The sequence below is a fragment of the Cornus florida genome, unplaced genomic scaffold, assembly GCF_030987335.1.
Source record: "Cornus florida cultivar Cherokee Brave unplaced genomic scaffold, ASM3098733v1 CherokeeBrave_3.0.0_Hap2_Chr11, whole genome shotgun sequence".
In the NCBI taxonomy this organism is placed as follows: Eukaryota; Viridiplantae; Streptophyta; class Magnoliopsida; order Cornales; family Cornaceae; genus Cornus; species Cornus florida.
The window spans coordinates 80,250,259-80,270,180 of NW_026775581.1; the positions used below are offsets into that span (position 1 = coordinate 80,250,259).

Genomic DNA, 19,922 nt, shown 5'->3' on the forward strand with positions numbered 1-19,922 from the left:
ACGCACACGTGCACACACACACATATACACATCACCTCCTTATCTACGCACATTACCATCCACAGTTCTCATCTACCCGCAGAAAGGGCTCTAATCAGATGGCAGAGGCGATGACCACTTCAACCTCCTCAGCCTTGCTGGTGATGTTTCTGCTCGTCGGCCTCTTATTGCTCGGTTTCTAAACCTCGCCTCACTGTTCAATCCGTGGCCGCATTGTCATCGCCTCATCGAAGCTTGGTCCTCCCCTGCAATTTTAGTCTCAGAGTCCAGGTTTGAGCACCTAATCAAAAGACCCAATTTCATATTGCTTGGATTTTGAGTTATATGTGTGTAATTTGAACAATTCTGTGTTTGTATGTATGTGTGTGTGTGTGTGTGTGTATATATATATATATATATATATATATGCATGTGTGGCTTTGTATGGTGACGGTGGAGCGGTGGAGGGGAAGATAGGTGATGGCGGTGGCAGAGGGCTTTAGTCTACCTACCCGGGGGTGTTGCCGTGTGTGTGTGTGTGTGTGTGTGTGTGTGTGTGTGTGTGTGTGTGTGTGTGTGGAGAGAGAGAGAGAAAGAGAGGGCGGTGGCGGTGGGCCTTGTCCAGACGATCGCCATCGTTATCTGGTCCTGAAAGAGAAAAGGTATTAGGTATTACTGTTTTAGGTATTGAGTAAGAAGAGATAATATATATATATATATATATTGCAAAAATTGTTCATGAGGGTAGATTGGTCCAATTTATTAAATTGTAAAGTTCAAAAGGTTCCCTAAACGGTCTAGGGTAATTTAGTCAATTTCTCATGTCAGGAGTGTCTTTGTCCATTTTTGAACCTTTAATGGGTGTCTTTGTCCAAAAAACTAGTAAATTTTACCTGTGTATCCTTTTGGCAAACCTCAAGAGGTGTTGCTGTACTTTACCCAATTTTTTAATTCCATAACATAAAAATAAAACTAATATTTTAATGAAAAGAATTAAAAATTCATTTGAGTCCATTTTTAACATTAGGGTATATAATTGTTGAATAAAGCTCCATCCACCGTAAAAGCACAAGCACAGAGCTATTTACTGAAAACAACCTTATCTTATTTTGTTTGAATCTGAATGATTTATTTGTTCAGTTTTAAATTATTCAAGGCATCACATGATGACCAAATCCTTTTTAGCTTGAGTGTTGCACTCCATCTGTCTCAAAAAAAATGTCTTATTCCAGGCATTACATGCTTATGTGATCTCTTAAATCAAACAGAAATCATCTCCCGACACAATGCTATTGCTATTTTATTGCTAACCACGCAGAAAATATAAAGAAACTTTTGATTACTTGAGTATTTTTTTTTAAAAAAAAATTGCACTCTCTTATAAAGTAAAATGGTTCAATCTTCAACTAACACTCACATTCGTCATTTGTTGCTAAATAACAAGGAGAAGGCTGTAAATGTTGAATGTATTTTAAATCAAACAGAAATCATCTCCCAACACATTGCTATTTTATTTGCTAACTAGGGAGAAAGTATCAAGAAACTTGTGATTACTTGAGTATTTCAAAAAAAAAATTGCAATCTTCAACACACTCAAATCATTTGTTGCTAAATAAGAAGGGAATATAGAATACCATTCTCCAAGGAGTAATGCTTGGGTCCTGCCTTATCAGGACAAGAATTGTCCTCCATGCTGACGTGGCCCAATCAAAATTTGCCACATCTCTATTGCATTAAAAAATATAAAACATGGGTATAACCCATTTAACCGACCCATTTTAATTTCTCTCTCCTTGTTTCTCTCCCATCCCGTACGTTTCCCTTTCTTTATCAGATCAATCTCCCATCTCCCAATGTATTGTCCTCACTAGAGACGGAAGCTCACGAACTAGAAAAGTAAATCAGAGATGATGCAATTTGCAGAGTTTGTAGAATAGCATCAGTGAAGATGTAGAAGAAAAGCAGAAGAGAAACCGTAATCTCCAAGCAACCAATTGTCCCCATAGAACCAGGTACTTCATCCATGATGATCTAAATCTACTTCTGCAATTCACATGAATTTGATAATGATGATTCAATCTCCCTTTCTGAAAACACATCCTCACCCTTCAATTTAATTCTTCTCCTCAACCTCTGCCTGCTACCCAAATCTGTCATCAAAGAAATTATATATACTTTATAGTTGTGTATAAATTATATGCATATATTTATATTTACGTATATGACCCAGAATTAGTCAGAAAAAAAAATCGATGAGAAAGGACAAAACATGGTTAAAGAAAACGTCAGTCTGAGGATTTTTATTTATTTATTCATTTATTTATTTTCGTTTATGCATTACAATGAATTCATGTTCTTTCCTTGAAGGTTAGAAATTTACCCTTGTTTTGATCTGAAAATTTTACCCTTGTTTTGTTTCTCTCACATCATGCTCAGATCTCCATGTTACATTATCGCCTCCATTCACAAATCCAAACTCTAGGAAGCAACCCATTGATTTCAGACAGTGTTCTGGTTTTAGCAAGGATTGATTGGCATTTTTCGAAGTAGGTATGTTCAAACATTATATTTTTCAATGCAAATTATTTTTTCTGCTTTCGAAAAGCTTAAATCAAGTATGGTTATTGTTGAATTTTTGTTCAAAATGAGTTTAATTCAAGCTTAATTATGTTTAAAAAAAAAATCTGTATTCAGTGACTAATGCAGGAGATGGATTACATAGGCTTAAGCAGTGAGCCATCGAATAGTTGTGAAGTTGATATGGAAGATGATTGTCTTTCTTCTTCTAATGAGTGTTCCTCAAAAAAAAGAAATTCAACAAAAAAAGGATGAGCCAGAACTTGGAATGGAGTTTAGTTCAGATGAGGGCGCATACCAGTTCTACCTCAACTATGGTAGTAAACTTGGTTTCGATGTAAGGAGAAATCATCACAGGAAAAATAGAAATGGGATTAGTACTAGGGTTACCTTTTGTTGCTCAAAAGAAGGTAAAAGAAGAGAGAATAGAAGAAAAAATCTTTCCTACCATCAACCCATAACTAGAGTTGGTTGTGAGGCTCAAATGACTTGTCTACTTCAAAATAATGGGAAATTCAAGGTTGTGTCATTGAACAAAAGTCATAATCATGACTTGGTTAGAACCCCCATGAAACATATGTTGAGAGTTAATCGAAGTATTTCTAAGGCTCAAAAAGCACATGCTGAAGATGCAGACAGGTCGGGATTACCAATAAAATTATCTATGGAGTTGATGAGCAGAGAAGTTTGGGGGAGAGAGAATCTTGGTTTTCTAGATAAGGATTACCGAAATTACATATATAGAAAGCGAAATATGGCAATGGAAAAAGGTGATGCTGGAGCTATATTAGAGTATTTTCATAATATGCAGCTGAGGGATCCATCATATATTTACTCACTACAACTTGATGTGGATGATATGATTATTAATATTTTTTGGGCGGATTCACGCTCAATTAGTGATTATGGACTTTTTGAAGATGTTGTGTGTTTTGACACTACTTATCGGAAAAATGAATATGGTGGACCTTTTGCAACATTTATTGGGGTGAATCATCATAAGCAAACAGTCTTATTTGGTGCAGCTTTACTTTATGATGAAACCACTGCATCATTTAAGTGGTTGTTTGAGACTTTTCTTGGTGCAATGTCTGGAAAATAGCCTAAAACGATTCTTACAGATCAATCTGTTGCAATGGCTAAAGCAATATCAGAAGTATTTTTTGAATCTCAACATAGGCTATGTGTTTGGCATATTTATCAAAATGCCGCGAAGAATTTGAGCCATGTATTTCATGCATCAAGCCAATTTGCTCATGATTTTGGCAACTGTGTGTATGATTATGAAGATGAAGATGAATGGCTATTGGCATGGGAAAGTATGTTGGATAAATATAGTCTCAAAGAGAATAAATGGTTAAAAGAGTTATTTGAAGTAAGAGAAAAATGGGCAATGGTTTATGGACAACACACTTTCACTGCTGACATGAAAACTACTCAACGTAGTGAGAGCATGAATAATGTGTTGAAGAATTACTTAAAGCCAAAGCTTAATCTTTTGCATTTCTTGGAGCATTATGAGAGGGTTTTGAATGATCGGCGATATGAAGAGCTATTTGCAGATTTCAAGATGATGCAAAGCATGCCTGATTTGTTAACTAATGTGGAGACTTTACGTCATGGTGCAGAAATTTATACTCCAAAAATTTTCAAATTGTTTCAGGAAGAGTACATGAGGTTGGGTGATTACAATATATACAAAGTGGCTAAGGAAGGGTCAAAAGTTGAATACAAAGTATCTTGTGTTGGAAAATCTCGAGAACATGTGGTTAAATTTGATGTTCCAACACAAACAATCACTTGTAGTTGTATGAAGTTCACTTTTATTGGAATTTTATGTGTCCATGCATTGAAAGTGTTGGATAAGAAAAATATAAAAAGGATTCAATCTCAATATATCATGAAACGATGGACAAGAGATGCAAAAGCAAGGACTATCACCAACTATCATGGAATTGCTGCCAGTGACAGTCCTACGGTGTCTGTGGGAAAGCGTTATAGCCATTTGTGTCGAAATTTTCGTGAAATTTCATCTTTAGCCTCAGAACACGAGAAATTATATGCATATGCAAATGAGCATGCTCTTGTGTTGCTTAATGGCTTAGAGGAGATGAAGAAAGAAATTTTCTTAAGCGGTGCTGAAAGTTCAGTTTGTTAAAATGAGGAAGGTGAAATGGTAGCTCCACGAAATGATTGTGTGCCAATAGGGGTTAAAAGAAAAGCCACAGTTAGACGCCCACATAGTCGACTATCAAGTGCCCTTGAACGACGAAAAAAAAAAATCGTCCCAAAACCACCAAATTTTCAACAAGACAACAAAATGCCACACAGGTTTGCTTTGAAACTTTGTAAATTAATTAAATGTGTTATTTTTATTGTACTTATTTTCTTTTATTTTCGCTACATTATTTAGGAGCCGGTTTCCAGTGTTTATAATTTACAAGAGCAACAAGCTGGAGCTGGACATGGAGTTGTTCAGCAAACATTTGATAATTTGACTTAAGTAATACACTTTTGATTTGTCTTTCTATGTTTCTCTCTACATTTGATAAATTTTGGTTTTTACCAATTCCTTTTCCTACAACATGATTTCTCTTTTAAAATCATTGTTCACAGAACTTGTAAATTAATTAAATGTGTTATTTTTATTGTACTTATTTTCTTTTATTTTCACTACATATTTTAGGAGCCGATTTCCAGTGCTTATAATTTACAAGAGTAACAAGCTGGAGCTGGACATGGAGTTGTTCAGCAAACATTTGATAATTTGACTCAAGTAATACACTTTTGATTTGTCTTTCTATGTTTCTCTCTACATTTGATAAATTTTGGTTTTTACCCATTCCTTTTCCTACAACATGATTTCTCTTTTAAAATCTGTGTTCACAGAACTTGTAAATTAATTAAATGTGTTATTCTTATTGTACTTGTTTTCTTTTATTTTCACTACATATTTTAGGAGCTGATTTCCAGTGCTTATAATTTACAAGAGTAACAAGCTGGAGCTGGACATGGAGTTGTTCAGCAAACATTTGATAATTTGACTCAAGTAATACACTTTTGATTTGTCTTTCTATGTTTCTCTCTACATTTGATAAATTTTGGTTTTTACCCATTCCTTTTCCTACAACATGATTTCTCTTTTAAATCTGTGTTCACAGAACTTGTAAATTAATTAAATGTGTTATTCTTATTGTACTTGTTTTCTTTTATTTTCACTACATATTTTAGGTGCCGATTTCCAGTGCTTATAATTTACAAGAGCAACAAGTTGGAGCTGGACATGGAGTTGTTCAGCAAACATTTGATAATTTGACTCCAGTAATACACTTTTGATTTGTCTTTCTATGTTTCTCTCTGCATTTGATAAATTTTGGTTTATAACCATACATTTTCCTATAACATGATTTCTCTTTTAAAATTTGTGTTCACAGAACTTGTATCATATTGGCCATGGAATGCCTTCAGGGATGCAGTCAGTGATGAACTCTAATGAAAATTGGCTATCCAATATGACTTACACACAATTACTTCAGGTAAATATGCCCTTTTAGCAATACTTCAGTCACTCAATTTGCTGTAGACCTTTTATTTATATTAACTTTCTCATAATTATTGTTTTATAATGCGTGTAGGAATCTAAGAAACATTATGGTAGCCTTCCACAAAGCACAGAAGAAAGCAACAACTTATGTCAAGATAACTTGTTGGGATAGGATTTGCTGAAGTGTTGGTGTCATTTTGAAGATAACTTATTTAAATCAAATAGACATTTTTGCTCTTTTGCTCTATTGATTTGCTACAATTTTAAAGGCTCAAGTCTTGGTTTATTGTATTTGCTATATCATGTACGCTGTTCATCTTTCTCTATTGGTTCAGCTTGAGTGTTGGTGTCATTATGAAGATACCTTATTTCAATCAAAGACATTTTCACTCTTTTGCTCTATTGATTTGCTCAATTTTAGAGGCTTAAGTCTTGGTTTATTGTATTTGCTATCATGTACTCTGTTTATCTTTCTCTATTGGTTCGGCTTTTTTTTTTTTGTGATGCAAATTTATGTCTTTAGTTTGATGTCTTGGGCAAAATGAAAAGTGTAATACACATTATCTAGAGTAAAAATTATTTACAAAATATAAATTTATTAAAATGAAACAATGATGTACAGAAAAATGCATGACAAATCCCTCTGGTGCAGAATAAAAAAGCTTCCCACAGGAAGAAAAAAAAAAAAAAAAAAAAAAAAAAAAAAAGCTTCCCACAATAATATGAACTGCAGTAACATGGTCTCTCCTTGCCCATAAATTGGGTAAATGCAGAGCACTCACTACAAGTAGCAAATTGCAACTTAGCAAATAACACATTGAATTATTGTTGCAATCATCTCCTAGTTACCTTATCACAACAGTCATGGCCTTAAAATCTCTCCTTTTTGTTTGCCTCTTGGTTGCTACATAGCAACCCCAATCGCCAAAGCAAAACTTGGAATTATCATCAGTCTCCTTCGATTTGATAAGCAACAATGACTTTTTTTTACTTCAACAGGAGATCATACACCATCAGATTATGTTCAAGATATATTGTTCACACCAACAGATTAATAATTTCCGCACACATTAATATTGCTCAAACCCCTCCAAGTGAGTCCATAAAGAAAGCAGAATGGCAAATCTCATGGGTCACTATGTTAAAAACATGATACAATTACAGAGAGAAGAGCTCATAGTGCTGCTTGTAAACCAGTTGTAAAATGCCATTGACCTCTTGATTGATAGCATACACAGGGCTTCCAAATGGCGTAGGTATGTAACATCAGACTCTAAGCCACCCTGCACCCAACTATCACACCCTTTACTAGTGCGTTTATACTTCTTGTTGTTGTCATCCACCTTCTCCCTACAACGCCCACCAAACCCACCTGCAATCCAGCAGCAAAAAATAATAATTAAAAAAAAAAAAAAAAAAATAGATAGAGAGAGAGAAAGCAGAAATAGAGGTTTTTAAAGTTGCAATATAATTTGAATTCCATAGCTGACATTCATCTTAGATTCTTGAACAATCCTACAACTAAAACTCTAACAAGCAAACCAACAGAAAATTACTGGGCAAACATGTCATAGCTAACCAGGGCTATAATTGTTTTGATGACAGATTTGGGTAGCAAGCAGAGGTTGAGGAGAAGAATTAAATTGAAGGGTGAGGATGTGTTTTCAGAAAGGGAGATTGAATCATCATCATCAAATTCATGTGAATTGCAGAAGTAGATGTAGATCATCATGGATGAAGTACCTGGTTCTGTGGGGACAATTGGTTGCCTTGAGATTAGGGTTTCTCTTCTGCTTTTCTTCTACAGCTTCACTAATGCTATTCTACAAACTCTGCAAATTGCATCATCTCTGATTTACTTTTCTAGTTCGTGAGCTTCCGTCTCTGGTGAGGGCCATACATTAGGAGATGGGAGATTGATCTGTGATAAAGAAAGGGAAACATAAGGGATGGGAGAGAAACAAGGAGAGATAAATTAAAATGGGTCGGTTAAATGGGTTATACCCATGTTTTATATTTTTTAATGCAAAGGAGATGTGGCAAATTCTGATTGGGCCACGTCAGCATGGAGGACAATTCTTGTCGACCCAAGCATTACTCTTCTCCATGGGTAAACAAGAGTTTAACAATTTTATTTTTATTTTTTTTGAAAAATGATGAATCAATCAATAAAATTCAATACTACAAAGTCAACCTGCGAAAGGGTTAATGAAGGTCTGTCTGTATCAATGATCAGTCCATGCATTAAAGAACTAGTGCTTTACCACCAGCTGCGAAGGGCTGATGAAGGTCCATCTGTATCAACGATCAATCCATGCATTAAAGGACTAGTGCTTTACCACCAGCTGCGAAGGGCTGATGAAGGTCCATCTGTATCAATGATCAGTCCATGCATTAAAGGACTTAATATAACACACATCAACTGCTTTACCACTATAATATTCCACACACACGCATATATATGTGTACATGCCTTATCATTAATCAGGTAATTATCAACCAAGTAAAAATCACAAACAACAACAAAATTTTTAATGATTCAAAATATATTACAAATAAATTCGCACTAGCTCATAATTTATTCCACTTCTGAAAATCTAATGCCTCCAAAAGGCCAGCCACTGCAAAAGACAAATATATTCTTGCAAACGTATGAACACGAAGGTTATATTTTTCTGGTAAAGAAATTTGTATATAATGTGCAATTAGCCCCCCCAAAACACAAAAACATTGAACGCTCAATGGCTGTTAGCTAGTAACATGAGATTACATTAGAATGAGGACTCGATCCATGCATCAAAGATATTCGATGCATAATCTTGTACACTTGCGTTGCTCACAAAACCTGACGCAATTATGATCACTGTGTATCGACTTGATTTTGTGTGTCTTGAAAAGTATCCACTAGCAACAAGACGTTATTATGGCGAAGCTGATGAAAAAGATCATGCATATAGCCAAATACTGTTTCCGCTTTCGTTTCCTTGACCTGATGGCATCTAAACCTCGTTGCATATCACTATAAGATCCTTCTTGTAGCTGAGTCACAAAATTTTAAAAAGATTAACCAACGGGCCAATGACCTAGCGGCATTAGCCTCTTACTTCCTAAAAGGAGATCAAGAGTTCAAGTCTTAGAAAAGACGTATGTGTAAGTACCAACTAAGAAAAAAAAAATTGAAGAAAATACCAATCTTGGTTTTTTAAATTTATTACAGACGAGATTATTTTCATCTATTTCATCTAGTGTTGCTGAACTCTTTAGGTACTCCTTACCAATCATGTATATTGCGACCAAATAAGGTGAGGCTGCTACCCCAAAGACGAGCATGGGAACCATGCATTCCTACACTTAAAGAGTTGTTGACCCATTCGATATCGTAGTGAATATAACTTCTTAGAACAGAAGGTAAAAATTGGCAAGTTGAATAGCCAATGTCTGGAGATGTCGGATTTTCTCCTCCTGCACCTCGATAATTTTTTCCCTCTCTGTGTCGGGGTCATTTTTGTCCACACCCTGCCCATAAGAGAGATCTAATAAGGACGAATTAATTTAAAATAAATGACTGAATTTGTAAGATATTTTTAGTGTTCTAATCAAATCAGCATGTCACTTAAAAAGTACTCTGCAAAATGCTAAGAATTAGGCCCTAAAAGTCTAATTGAATTGAAGAATACAAAACCAAAGAAACATCCAAACAAGTAAAAAAATGCATATGGAATTGATGATGATGAAGAACAAGTACAATATATAACACAATAGAGACAAATATGAGAACGAAACATAATCCATATGACATGGCATTACACAGATATGTTTAACACCGGTGACCTTATGCAACAAGAAATAATAATCTTCAGATGGATTTTCTATTCGGAGTTCCATTAGGTGGTCAAATAAAAGACTAACCTTAGTAAAGGTCCCAGATGCAGTAATGGCACCAGTATCATTTTTTATCATTGGCAGAAACAGCCAATAATGTGCCCTCCCTGTTGCAACAGATTGCTGGCGTTGTCTAAGAATCAAAAGTGAAAAAAGCAACTTAGACCAAACTTCTTTCCTCCACCATTCAAGCTTAAAATAAGAAACGAAATCTAAAAAATAACACTACAAAAACTTACAGGTAGGTTTCCACCCGCATCAGAAGTCGTCAAGAGATCACTATTGTTCATGTCCCAAAATTTTATCAAATTAGAATCACCTGCCACCAAGTACTTGTTCTTAATTGTATCAAAATTCACAATACCCTTGGACCAACCATGAAATCCTCGGTAGGTCCTCCTCACAACACGTTCTTGTAAATTCCATTCAAAAATATGTGTTTCACCAGATTTGCGAAAAAAGCCTGCAATGTTGAGAATCACATTGGTTTTAAAACATGTCTTTTGTAAACATATGAGAAAGAGATAATATATTTTTAACTACCTTTTCCCATCAGCACTAAAGGCTAGTGTTGAAAACATCTAAAGTGCCCTTGGCTTGAAGTTTGTTATATGACCAGAGGGTAATCTTTTCATCCGTTGATGTTGAAAGGATAAGCTAAGATATGCAAAGAGGGCAACAACATAAATAATTGACCAAAAAAATTAATTAACCTTTATGGTATAATCATCACCGAAAGTGATGACCAAAAGTTTGTTATCAGGATGGGAAAATGCAAGATCTTGTACCTTGACTATGTAAGAATCTGAGAAGTACATGTCAAAAGCCAGAAAATAAAAGGAAAACATGGATGATGGAGACAGTATATCAGAACTTACCTCCTGATGTTGTTGCACACCCATTTTACCAAATAAGAATACAAGTGGCAGATAAAATTAGGGTTTAGAGAGATGAAAAAGAAGAGAGTCCAAGTAGATGATACACAACATTGTTTCAGAATTTTAGGAACTGAAAAATCGTGTATGAAGTGAACAAAGATTCTTGTAACTAAAAGAATTAGATACTATGCTCAATAGTATGTCTTCAACTCTAAATTTCCATAAATTCTAAGTGATATGACTTAATTTGAGTGCATCAACATATTATCAACATCATCAGTCGTCATCACTAAAGTCAACGTTGACATCAACATCCTCATAACGTTGACATTAACATCCTCATCTAGAATCACATAATCCTCTTAAATAGATATATACTTGATTAAGATAACCTGAAAAGAGACTTCCTATAAAAATTGTCCATTTTAAAACCAACATCACTACTACAACGGTAAGGAGATTTATATAATTCAATTAGCTAGGCAAAAAAAACATACCTTATTTTCTTTTTGCCGACTCCACTCATTCCCATCAACTCTCCTCTTTCATAAAAGAGACCTATATTATTAGGACAAAAGAGGAAAAGTTTTAAAAGCGTCAATAAACTTGTAAAACATATATTCTGGATTGAAAACTAAACTTCCAAATCTTTAATTCTCATTAATAAATTGTTCGAGCATCACATCATAACAATATTATATATATGTATGCAGAAACAAAAACAAAAAATCAATATGTAAAACATGAATAAATAAACGTAACCAATAGCTAAAAACGTCAATTAAATTTTAGAAAAAGTAAAAAGTTTGTTACCTGATGACTGTGGAGGCATGTTTCTTGAACCTTGTTCTTACTAAATGTTAAGGCCCGATGCTAACCCTAAAAATAAGAAAACACTCAAGTTGAGAGGAAGAGGTTTCACAATCTCACTCAAAACAATTAAAACACCACCATCTAAGTACTATTTGTATCATGTATCAACCCAACCCAACTATGCTTTCAGTCAAAATGTTAGACACCTATCTGTAGAAAGTGATGTGATTATGGATAGGTGTGATTAGCACATATTATACTCAGCTCTTATATTAAATTAATCCAATAACAAAGTACAATGCATCAATTTACGAATAATCTTCAATATTAACAACTCAATATCCTGATATTCTGCATTCTAATAACAAAAGAAAATCAAAAACCAAAACTTAAAAATAAAAATATGGCAGAAAGATTGAATATATCCTTCGTGCATTACACATATTGTATTTCTATGTGAAACAAAATATCCAGGATTTCTAAATGGGGTGGGCTAAATCAAAATATATCAACCAAAATCAATTGTTGCTTAATTCAATTTTAGTTAACTAACAATATTTCTTTAGACAATTGACTGATTAAGGCATAGATATTCCTATTTGGGTAATTAATTAAAAAAAAAAATACCAATTTATTTCATCACTCAATACCCTATCTCTTCTTTTGACCAATTTACTAATCCTGTTAGTGTGAGGTAGTTCATGGCAAGCCCCTTCCAACACTATGGAATTCACTCAAAAGCATGCTTTTCGTAAGTTTTTTAATTTTCAAGAAGTAACTTTAGAGTTTTACCCTATATGAAGTACTTTTGCTTGTCAAAGTTCTTGTTTTTTTTTTAAGTTCTGAAAAGATTTCCATCTTCAAAAGCTCGACATGTTGATAAAAATTGTTTCAGATTCAATCTCTGCAGATTTCTAATCCAATTCAGATTCTTTTTTTTTTTTTTTTTTTCTTTTTTCATGCCCAGATTCAAATTTTCTTGTAGACATAATTGACCAAAAAAAAATAAATAAAAAGGAAGAAGAAGAAGAAATTATAGAAATTAAAAATATATATATTTGTTTAGCTGAAATAAAATGTCGATTACGGTGCATTTTGTTACTTTATATTGTAAAAATAATAATAATTATTATTATAAAAAAGATCAAAAAAAAATTCACCAAATAGGATTTAGTTTGCAAAACAAGAATTACAGACCTTGATTAGTTGATTTAGTAAAAAAAAATTAAAACAAAACCCATACATACAAGTTAGCAGTTGCAGAGAGAGAGAGGGGGGGGCAAGCTTGAGAGTTGAGAGACAGCGGCTAAAGCTTGCGAACGGCGAACCCGAACTGGAACAGCGAGCAAGGGAAACTAAAAGATATGGGTTTTGATTTTTTGAACAATCTGAAATGATATGCCGATATGAGTTTTGAACTTTTGATTCTTGTAGACAGATAGATAAACTGAAATATAAGGGTTTCGAACTTCTAATTCTTGTAGATTTTGTAGCTTGCAGTTGCAGAGAGAGAGTGTGTGTGTGGTTCAGAGTCACGAGAATAGAGATGGAAGCGATTGGGGAGGCTGAAATGATTTGACCTAAAAATATTTTGTTTTTTTGTTGACCCATCATCCATGGGCTTATAAATTTTGAGGCCCTAGGCGACCTCCTTGGATCAAGCCGGCCCTGGGCTTTTTTGGCTTGGACTTTTATTTTAAGTATGGTGGCTAAGTCGACGTGTTTGATTGGGTGGTCTAATTCTATTAATAAATTATTTTTTTTGGGTTAGGCTAAAATTAGTATAGTAAAAAAAAAAAAAAAAAAATTGGTAGTGGGCTCAAGCCCACCCCTACATTGATACAACAAGGGTTTCAAACCCTTTTTACTACATAGAGATATATTACTTTTGGCATTATTTTGAATATGTCATAGACCAAAAGCTTGAACCAAGCTTTATAAGAGTCACTTTCCAGTGAAATAAAAAGAGGTTCACACCCAAATTTAAATCAATAATAAAAAAGTAAGATGTTTGAAAGATTACACAAATTAATGAAATTTAAAAGAAGGAAAAAAAAAAATTAAAAGAAGTGAAAATCATAAGTGCATTAAAATAAAACAAGAATATATCAAATTTTAAATTAAAAAGAAAGAAGCAAATGTACTAACAACTATGTGCTCGAGTCAACATATAAAATAGTGCAATTTTAAGTACAATTATGGTACCAATTGTAATTGCAACTTTTAAGTTTACAGGCTTAATTGGAGAACAAAATTTTATAACAAACCTCAAAGGAAAATTTGAAGCACCGATACCAAATCTGAACTTTATAATTCCTAAACTCCATCATATATCAGTATACGTATATATAATTCCAATAGCAGGACTCACTACATTCAAAATCTCTCTGTATGGCTCTGTACTTCATATTTGTAACCAATGGCTAACGTCTCTAATAAGTCACTATAATAAAAAATATGATGTTTATTATTTACACCCTCTTGGAGCAAGAGTAAAATTTTCAGCAGATAATACCATTGAATTCAATATATAAATTTTACATATATATATATATATATACAAGGCACACTTACCAAGGTCTTAGGATTCCTTCCTTTTCTTTTTCTTTTTCCAGCAATTTCGAACTTATTAATAATGAGGAGAAATGGCCAGCAACTAGATTACTTAACTCAAAAGCATGCTTTTTGTAAGTATTTTAATTTAAAGAAGTAACTTTAGAGCTTTACCCTATATTAAGTATTTTGCTTGTCAAAGTTCTTGTTATGATTTTTTTTTTTTAGTTCTGAAAAGATTTCCATCTTCAAAAAGCTTGGCATGTTGATAAAAATTGTTTCAGATTCAATCTCTGCAGATTTCTAATCCAATTCAGATTCTTTTTTTTTTTTCTTTTTTTTTCATGCCCAGATTCAAATTTTATTGTAGACATAATCGACCAAAAAAAAAAAAAAATATATATATATATATATATATATAGAAATAAAAAAAAAATTATTTGTTTTGCTGAAATAAAAGGTAGATTACGGTGATTACATCCCAATGCAATGCAAATTTTGTTACTTTATATTGTAAAAATATATATATTATATAAAAAAAATCATAAAAAACTTCACCAAATAGGATTTAGTTTGCAAAACAAGAATTACAGAGCTTGATTAGGTGAGTTAGAAAAAAATTTAAAACAAAACCCATACATACTTGAGAGTTGAGAGACAGCGGCTGAAACTTGCGAACGGCGAACAATCGATATGGGTTTTGAACTTTTGATTCCTGCAGACAGATAGAAATATATGGGTTTTGAACTTCTGATTCTTGTAGATCTCGTAGTTTGCAGTTGCAGAGAGGGGGAGAGAGAGGGATAGGGCAAGTTCAGAGTTGAGAACGAGAATAAAGATGGAGGCGATTGGGGAGGCTGAAATGATTTGCCCTAAAAATATTCTTTTTTTCTAGTGTCCCATCATTCACGGCCTTTGGATTAAAATTTATCAACGGTTGTGGAGGAGGCTTGTTTAGTTGACGCGGATCGAAAATGTTTGAATAATAACCTTTGTATTATTTTTTTTTTGTTTTTTTGGTGACCCATGGGCCTATGACTTTTGAGCCCTAGGCGACCTTTTTTGGGTCAGGGCCGGCCCTGCACTTATTTGGTTTGGATTTTATTTTTGTACGTTAGCTGAGTTCACTTCAACTTGATTGAAACTAACTCTATTAATATATTTTATTTTAGGCGAGTTAAAATTAGTATAGTAAAAAAATTAATTTTTTTGGAGTGGGCTCAAACTTACCAGAGCCCACCTAGTTTCAAACCCTTTGCTACATTGAGATATATATAACTTTGACATTATTTTTAATATGTCATAGACCAAAAGCTTGAACCAAACTTTATAGGAGTCACTTTCCAGTGAAATAAAAAGCGGTTCATACCCAAATTTAAATCAATAATAAAAAAAACTAAGATGTTTGAAAGATTACACAAATTAATGAAATTTAAAGGAAGGGAAAAAAAAATTAAAAGAAGTGAAGCATATGTGCATTAAAATCAAACAAGAATATATCAAATTTTGAATGAAAAAGAAAGAAGCAAACGTGCTAACAACTATGTGCTAGAGTCGACATATATAATAGTCCAATTGTAAGTACAACTATGGTACCAATTGTAATTGCAACTTTTAAGTTTACAAGCTTAATTGGAGTACCAAATTTTATCACAAAGCTCAAAGGAAAATTTGAAGCACCAATACCAAATCTAAACTTTATAATTCTTAAACTCTAACATATATCAGTATATATAATTCCAATAGCAGGACTCACTACATTCAAAATCCCACTATGTGGCTCTATACTTCATATTTGTAATCAATGGCTAACGTCTCTAATAAATCACTATAATAAAAAATATGATGTTTATTATTTACACTCTCTTGAAGTAAAAGTAAAGTTTTCAGCAGATAATACCATTGAATTCAATATACTCCCTCTGTCCCCAAAAAGATATCATGTTTTCCTGGTTCGTCCCAAAATAATTGTCTACTTTCCTTTTTCAAACAATATATTTTACATCTTTTCATATATGTCATAATTTAAAATTTCAAACTTGAATATAAGGGCAAATTAATAATTTTACAAGGAGACAAGGTATGTCTCACATGTCCTTTTAAAAATTCTTACTCCTTAAAAATGACATCTAATTAGGACAGAGGGAATATTTATATATAAGACATACAAGGCACACTTGCCAAGGTCTTAGGATTCCTTTCTTTACTTTCTTTTTTTCCAGCAATTTATAACTTATTAATAATGAGGAGAAATGGCCAGCAACTAATTCTTATTATAAATATTTGCAAATGTCAAGTCGTACTTGAATCTGTTTAACTTTTATATATCAGTATTATTACCTTAATAGTGCAATTGTAAGTACAACTATGGTACCAACTGTAATTGCAACTTTGAAGTTTACGAGCTTAATTGGAGTACCAAATTTTATCACAAAGCTCAAAGGAAAATTTGAAGCACCAATACCAAATCTGAATTTTATAATTCCTAAATTCCATCAGTATACGTATATATAATTCCAATAGCAGGACTCATTACATTCAAAATCTCACTGTGTTGCTCTATACTTTATATTTGTAACCAATGGCTAACGTCTCTAATAAGTCAATATAATAAATATAAAAAATATATATTATATTTATTATTTACACCCTCTTGGAGCAAAAGTAAAGTTTTCAGCCAATAATACCATTGAATTCAATATACTCCCTCGGTTCCAAAAAAGATGTCATTCTTTCTAGTCCGTCCCAAAATAATTGTATATTCTACATCTTTTCATATATGTCCTAATTTAAAATTTCAAACTTGAATATAAGGGCGAATTATAAGGAGACACGGCATGTTCCACATGTCTCTTTAAAAATTCCTACTCCCTAAAAGCAACATCTAAATTGGGGAGTAGGCTGCGCGCGCACGCGGCCCGGGAGGGGGGGGGGGGCGCATCTCAATTGGGGAATAGGCTGCGCGCAGGGGGGGCAAAGTCACGAGAATTGAGATGTAGGCTATTGGGCAGGCTGAAATGATTTGAGACCATAGGCGACCTCCTTAGGTCAGGCCGGCCCTGGGCTTTTTTGCCTTGGGCTTTTATTTTAAGTATGGTGACTGAATTGACTGAATAAACTAATTCTTTTAATAAAAAGAGGTTTACACCCAAATTTAAATCAATAATAAAAAAGTAAGATGTTTGAAAGATTACACAAATTAATGAAATTTAAAAGAAGGAAAAAATTTTTTTAAAAGAAGTGAAAATCATATGTGCATTAAAATAAAACAAGAATATATCAAATTTTAAGTCAAAAAGAAAGAAGCAAATGTACTAACAACTATGTGCTGGAGTCAACATATATAATAGTGCAATTTTAAGTACAATTATTGTACCAATTGTAATTGCAACTTTTAAGTTTACAGGCTTAATTGGAATACAAAATTTTATCACAAACCTCAAAGGAAAATTTGAAGCACCGATACCAAATCTGAATTTTATAATTCCTAAACTTCATCATATATCAGTATACGTATATATAATTCCAATCAAAATCCCACTGTGTAGGTCTATATTTCATATTTGTAACCAATTGCTAACGTCTCTAATAAGTCACTATAATAAAAAAAATATGATGTTTATTATTTACACACTCTTGGAGCAAAATTAAAGTTTTCAGCAGATAATACCATTGAATTCATTATATAAATTTTACATATATGTATTTTTATATATATATATATATATAACATATACAAGGCACACTTACCAAGGTCTTAGGATTCCTTCCTTTTCTTTTTCTTTTTCCAGCAATTTCGAACTTATTAATAATGAGGAGAAATGGCCAGCAACTAGATTACTTAATTTCAGTCCTCTGCACATTTATCCAGGTTAGTTTTAATATCTTTACACCAGCAGAACAGTCCAACAGATATCATTTTTTGTTACCAAATAATCAATAAAATAATAAAATCAAACATTCCAAAAAAATCAATAAATAGTCTTAAGCCACGTCTAAATTAAAAGTAGCAATACGAAACATAGTCCCACAAAAATAATTAAGTGGATTTTCAAGAAAGAAAATAAATATGAGTATGTCAAACCAAACAAACTAGGGTTTCACATTCAAGGAAAAATTCCAACCGGTTATAGCTGATGATTAGTAACAGAAGTAATGGGAATAAAATGAGAGACAAACCCCACAAAACTGAGAATGAACGAGAAAAACCCTAATTTGAGGGTGAAGGTACCATTGACTCAGAGCTTACCTGAACAAGAACATCCGCTGCCTCTATCTCTCTCTCTCAACTCTATTGTCTCTTCTTCCTCGCCCTCTCTACATTCTTGCTCTCTGATATTTTCTCTCTCTCTACACTCTTGCTTTGTGTTTGAATAATTTTCTCTCCCCCACTACTCTTCTACCACAAAAGAAGAGAGAGCACAGGGGTGTTTTCGGCTCTAGCTGTGCAGCAGAAAAAGACAATATCATCGGTGCAATGATATATAGTATATGCAGTTATAAGGTCGTGGTATGATAAGCAGGCTTTCGTTTTATAAACTGATGGACTTATAAATTGGTAGTAATTTGAATTCGAAATTCGGCAAGGATTAATTATAATCTGGGCTAACTCACAATCCTTCATTACTACTAATCTATAGTTCAGTCTCAAATCTCCTTTTAAATTGTCCTGCTTTGGGTTAAAATTTGGTAAGCCTCTCTATTTTTGACGAATTGGACCCACCACCACAAAATGTGAAGTGACCCAAACCCAAACCCATTTTACGGTGAACTCAAAGTATTTAATTAGCCCAACCCCCTTCAAAGTGGGTTTGTTAAATAAAAGTATAATAATTCCTAATATAATATAATTGGAATAATTATTACTCCTATATATTATATATATCACAAAATAATAACAAAATATTATAATTATGTGACTATTAACAAATGACAAGTGTCATCATCTTATTTTCTTAAAGAAACATAAATGGGGAGAAATGGAAATAAGAAGTGATAGAATATATTTATTGTATAATATATTCTAACCATGTAGGATCATCGTATATAAGATTCTAACTTTATATATGATTACTATATATATATATAGTTACCATATACATATAGGGTTTACTTGTTTATCACACGTAGCTTCTCCTATATAAATTCTTTTTGTATACATCCCACACATCAATATACAATATAGAGCGGTCTAATTGGGAGTATATTTTTTAATATTGTTGGATTGTAGTTTTTCAACTTATTTGGTGTGAGTAGTCCGGAATCGTCGATAAGGTGGGTATCCAACCATCGGCGGGCTTGTTGTCGAGTAGTGGTAGCGTAGAAACAGAACTGCAGGGAGTTCGTTGAAAAAAAGTAGGGATAACCTGGTGATGGTCTGAATGGCGTGAAGTCACCGAGGAAATCGAGGAGCGTGGTCGTCAAACTAAACGGGTTCAATGAAAAAAAATGATGGTTGTAGCCTGAGATTGACGAGCCCATCTAAAAATAAAAATGTGTTTGCGTGTGCATCAATTGCAAATTTATCTATTTGTGTGTAATACTTTAATTATGTCATGGACAGTGTTGATTTCTGGGTATACAACATAATAAGATGTTGAGATTGATGTTTGATGAAACACCAGTGAATGATAGAGGAATATGTAGTCAAGACTGGTTATGAGAACCACTGGTCATCGACCAAACTGATGGTCTGA

General features: G+C 33.3%; 2 protein-coding genes and 1 long non-coding RNA gene across 8 annotated transcripts; 1 reads left to right on the forward strand and 2 right to left on the reverse strand.

The window, feature by feature from the left end:
* The window catches only part of LOC132286248 (topless-related protein 4-like), a 137,289-nt gene that overhangs the window by 93,868 nt on the left and 23,499 nt on the right, over window positions 1–19,922 (reverse strand).
* On the forward strand, window positions 1,359–6,502 carry LOC132281267 (protein FAR1-RELATED SEQUENCE 5-like). Of its 2 annotated transcripts, none has more exons than XM_059782985.1 (7): window positions 1,359–4,887; window positions 4,970–5,059; window positions 5,243–5,332; window positions 5,516–5,605; window positions 5,788–5,877; window positions 5,991–6,092; window positions 6,192–6,502. In XM_059782985.1, the coding sequence occupies exon 1, from the start codon at window positions 3,692–3,694 to the stop codon at window positions 4,712–4,714; it is 1,023 nt and encodes a 340-aa protein (XP_059638968.1). In that variant the 5' UTR covers window positions 1,359–3,691; the 3' UTR covers window positions 4,715–4,887; window positions 4,970–5,059; window positions 5,243–5,332; window positions 5,516–5,605; window positions 5,788–5,877; window positions 5,991–6,092; window positions 6,192–6,502. The 2 variants fall into 2 exon arrangements, 1 of the variants encoding a protein (XP_059638968.1); XR_009471716.1 differs by having other exon boundaries at window positions 1,735–2,529.
* LOC132281268 (uncharacterized) lies at window positions 6,714–15,349 on the reverse strand. 6 transcript variants are annotated; one of them, XR_009471718.1, is made up of 10 exons: window positions 14,870–15,349; window positions 11,674–11,739; window positions 11,358–11,418; window positions 10,526–10,639; window positions 10,222–10,445; window positions 10,010–10,115; window positions 9,376–9,616; window positions 8,295–8,470; window positions 7,844–8,021; window positions 6,714–7,472 (listed from the first exon to the last, which is right to left on the reverse strand). It is a non-coding gene; the product is annotated as an uncharacterized LOC132281268 (long non-coding RNA). The 6 variants fall into 6 exon arrangements; XR_009471720.1 differs by having other exon boundaries at window positions 6,715–7,472; window positions 8,365–8,470; window positions 14,870–15,348; XR_009471721.1 differs by lacking the exons at window positions 6,714–7,472; window positions 7,844–8,021; window positions 8,295–8,470 and adding an exon at window positions 8,611–9,139 and having other exon boundaries at window positions 14,870–15,343.

What these genes read in the sequence shown, in the direction of transcription:
- LOC132281267 (XM_059782985.1), top strand. Translation starts at nt 3,692, where the DNA reads ATGGCTAAAGCAATATCAGAAGTATTTTTTGAATCTCAACATAGGCTA.